Raw genomic sequence first — 1,943 nt, 5'->3', positions numbered from 1 at the left:
CGCCACGCGTGGGGATGGTAGCTTGGGCCATGCACGCAGGAGGGCACAGCCCGTGTCCCCCTGCACGGCTATGCCTGGGCAGGACGGGAAGGACGGATGGCACCGGCCCCTCGCACTCAGAGGGACCCCCATCCCCACCAGCTCCCCTAATCCCACTGGGAAAGGGGGACGGTGGGGGCTTTGCAATGCCCTAAAACATACAGAAAAGGCAAAGCCCCCGCTGTGCCTTGGAGCTGGGCTGAGCGTGCAGGGGGTCCTGGAGGGGTCTTGGACCCCCATCCCTGGGTGAAGGAGGTAGCGTGGGGAGCTGGAGGCCCAGCCGCACTCTGTGACGCGCAGGATCTCGGAGGATGGGATAAAAAAAGAGTAAAAAATAATAACTGGGGGAAAAGCTTCCCTGTGGCGGCTAGGAGGGCTTGGTCTCCCCCAGCCATCCCTTCTCCCGGCCCCCTCCTGGCCCCTGCCCTCCGTGCCAGGCTGGCACCGGTTGCAGTGCCATGCCGGCCGCCGGCGTGCTAGAAGCTGGCGGGTCGTATCAGCATGCGGGTGCCCTTCAGGGAGTAGCTGGGCCCCTGGAAGTGGTGCCAGCGGATGCCGTTGAGCTTGCGGATGTTGTGCCGGGCCGGGTAGTAGATGCCGTTCAGGTTGGAGAGGCCGCAGGCGTCGAACCACCAGCCTGCGAGGAGGGAGCAGGGTGGGAGGGTGGCATCCCAGGTGGGCACCCATGGGTGCTGCGTGGGCGTCCCCCCCTCCTGCTCGCTCACCTCCCGACAGCATCTGGGCGCACTTGCAGAGGCAGTTGTCGTTGTCGGCGTCGCGGGTGCTGAAGTGGGTGCCCTGCAGCGCCATGCCGCTCTGCTGCCCGGCCGTGCCGCTGTAGTCCTGCAGCGAGAGCCTGCCGCCCGGCCCAGCACGGCGTGGCCACGGCCACCATCAGTGCTGGCTGGCTGGCAGCACTGGGGGGGGTTTCACAAAACCCCTCAGCCCTGCTCAGGGCGGGGGGGTCGAAGGCCATGGGATGCCATAAGCTGAGCAAGGGCCGGCATGGAGGGATGCAGGCAGAGATCCTGCAGCTCCAGCTTGGCCTGGGTCTGCTGGTTTGGAGGGCCTGTCCTGGGGGTCCCCAAGGGTGGAGGTCATGCTATGCTGGGACAGAGAGGACCCCCCCCCAAGGCTCCTCCAGTCCTCTTTGCTGGGGGTTGGCTCGGTGCACGCATGGGATGCATGGTGCAGAGGATCTCCAGGGTCTGGTCCCATCTCCAGCCCAGCACCAAAGCACCCAGCTGCCTGCCACCCCTCCTGCCCGTGGCCAGGTTGATGTTCCTGGGAGCACACGCCATCCTCACAAGCCTGGCAGCAGGAGCGCAGCATGCCTCCCCAGACATGGGTGTAGCAGCCTGGGGATGCCTGGAACCCCCAGGAATGCCTGGCGGCTGTGGCCGTGTCACCCCTACTTGCCCAAGCATCGAGCTGCGATGCGAGTGCCCTGGCTGCCTGCTGGCACCACGCTCAGCTGCCGGCTGGGATGGGAAATCCCGCTGCCTTGATGCAATTTCATGCATTAAAATCTACTTTGGGTTCTCAGGAGCCCATGGAGTGAAGAAGGAGTGGGTGGCACAGCAATGTCCCCTGGCACCTGGGGAGGAGCTCTGCTGAGCCGTAATCCCGCCTGGAAATCTCAGCGAAGCCCTGTGTGATCCTGCACCCCCCTGGGCCATGCGCTTCTCCCGGGCACCGCAGCCAGCCCTTGCCCGTGGCCACCGCTGCCCGTGGGGCTTGGGGACAGCTGGAGGCGGGGGGGGGCGGGGGGGCGCCCCGGCAGTGCTTCCCCCCTACCTGAAAAGCTGCCGCTCGCTCCCCAGCTGGAATTTCCTGTAGTGGGCATAGACCTGGCCGCCCTCCCAGTCCCGCAGCTCGACGCGCAGCGCGGCGGGGGCCTCGCT

At 66.4% G+C, this 1,943-nt stretch overlaps 1 protein-coding gene across 1 annotated transcript in view; it reads right to left on the bottom strand.

Annotated features, from left to right (window-relative positions):
* The window catches only part of ANGPT4 (angiopoietin 4), a 4,281-nt gene continuing 2,338 nt past the window's right edge, over window positions 1–1,943 (bottom strand). The window contains exons 5-7 of the mRNA XM_009282768.2: window positions 1,837–1,937; window positions 765–895; window positions 1–676 (exon numbers count right to left, since the gene is read on the bottom strand). Coding sequence (XP_009281043.2) covers window positions 516–676; window positions 765–895; window positions 1,837–1,937 — 393 coding nt within the window. The 3' untranslated portion in view covers window positions 1–515. The remainder of the gene's footprint in view (window positions 677–764; window positions 896–1,836; window positions 1,938–1,943) is intronic.

The sequence above is a fragment of the Aptenodytes forsteri genome, unplaced genomic scaffold (assembly GCF_000699145.1).
Source record: "Aptenodytes forsteri isolate BGI_AS27 unplaced genomic scaffold, ASM69914v1 Scaffold422, whole genome shotgun sequence".
Classification (NCBI taxonomy): Eukaryota; Metazoa; Chordata; class Aves; order Sphenisciformes; family Spheniscidae; genus Aptenodytes; species Aptenodytes forsteri.
Note: the sequence above shows the minus strand (reverse complement) of the source record. Positions and strands in the feature narration are given on the sequence as shown.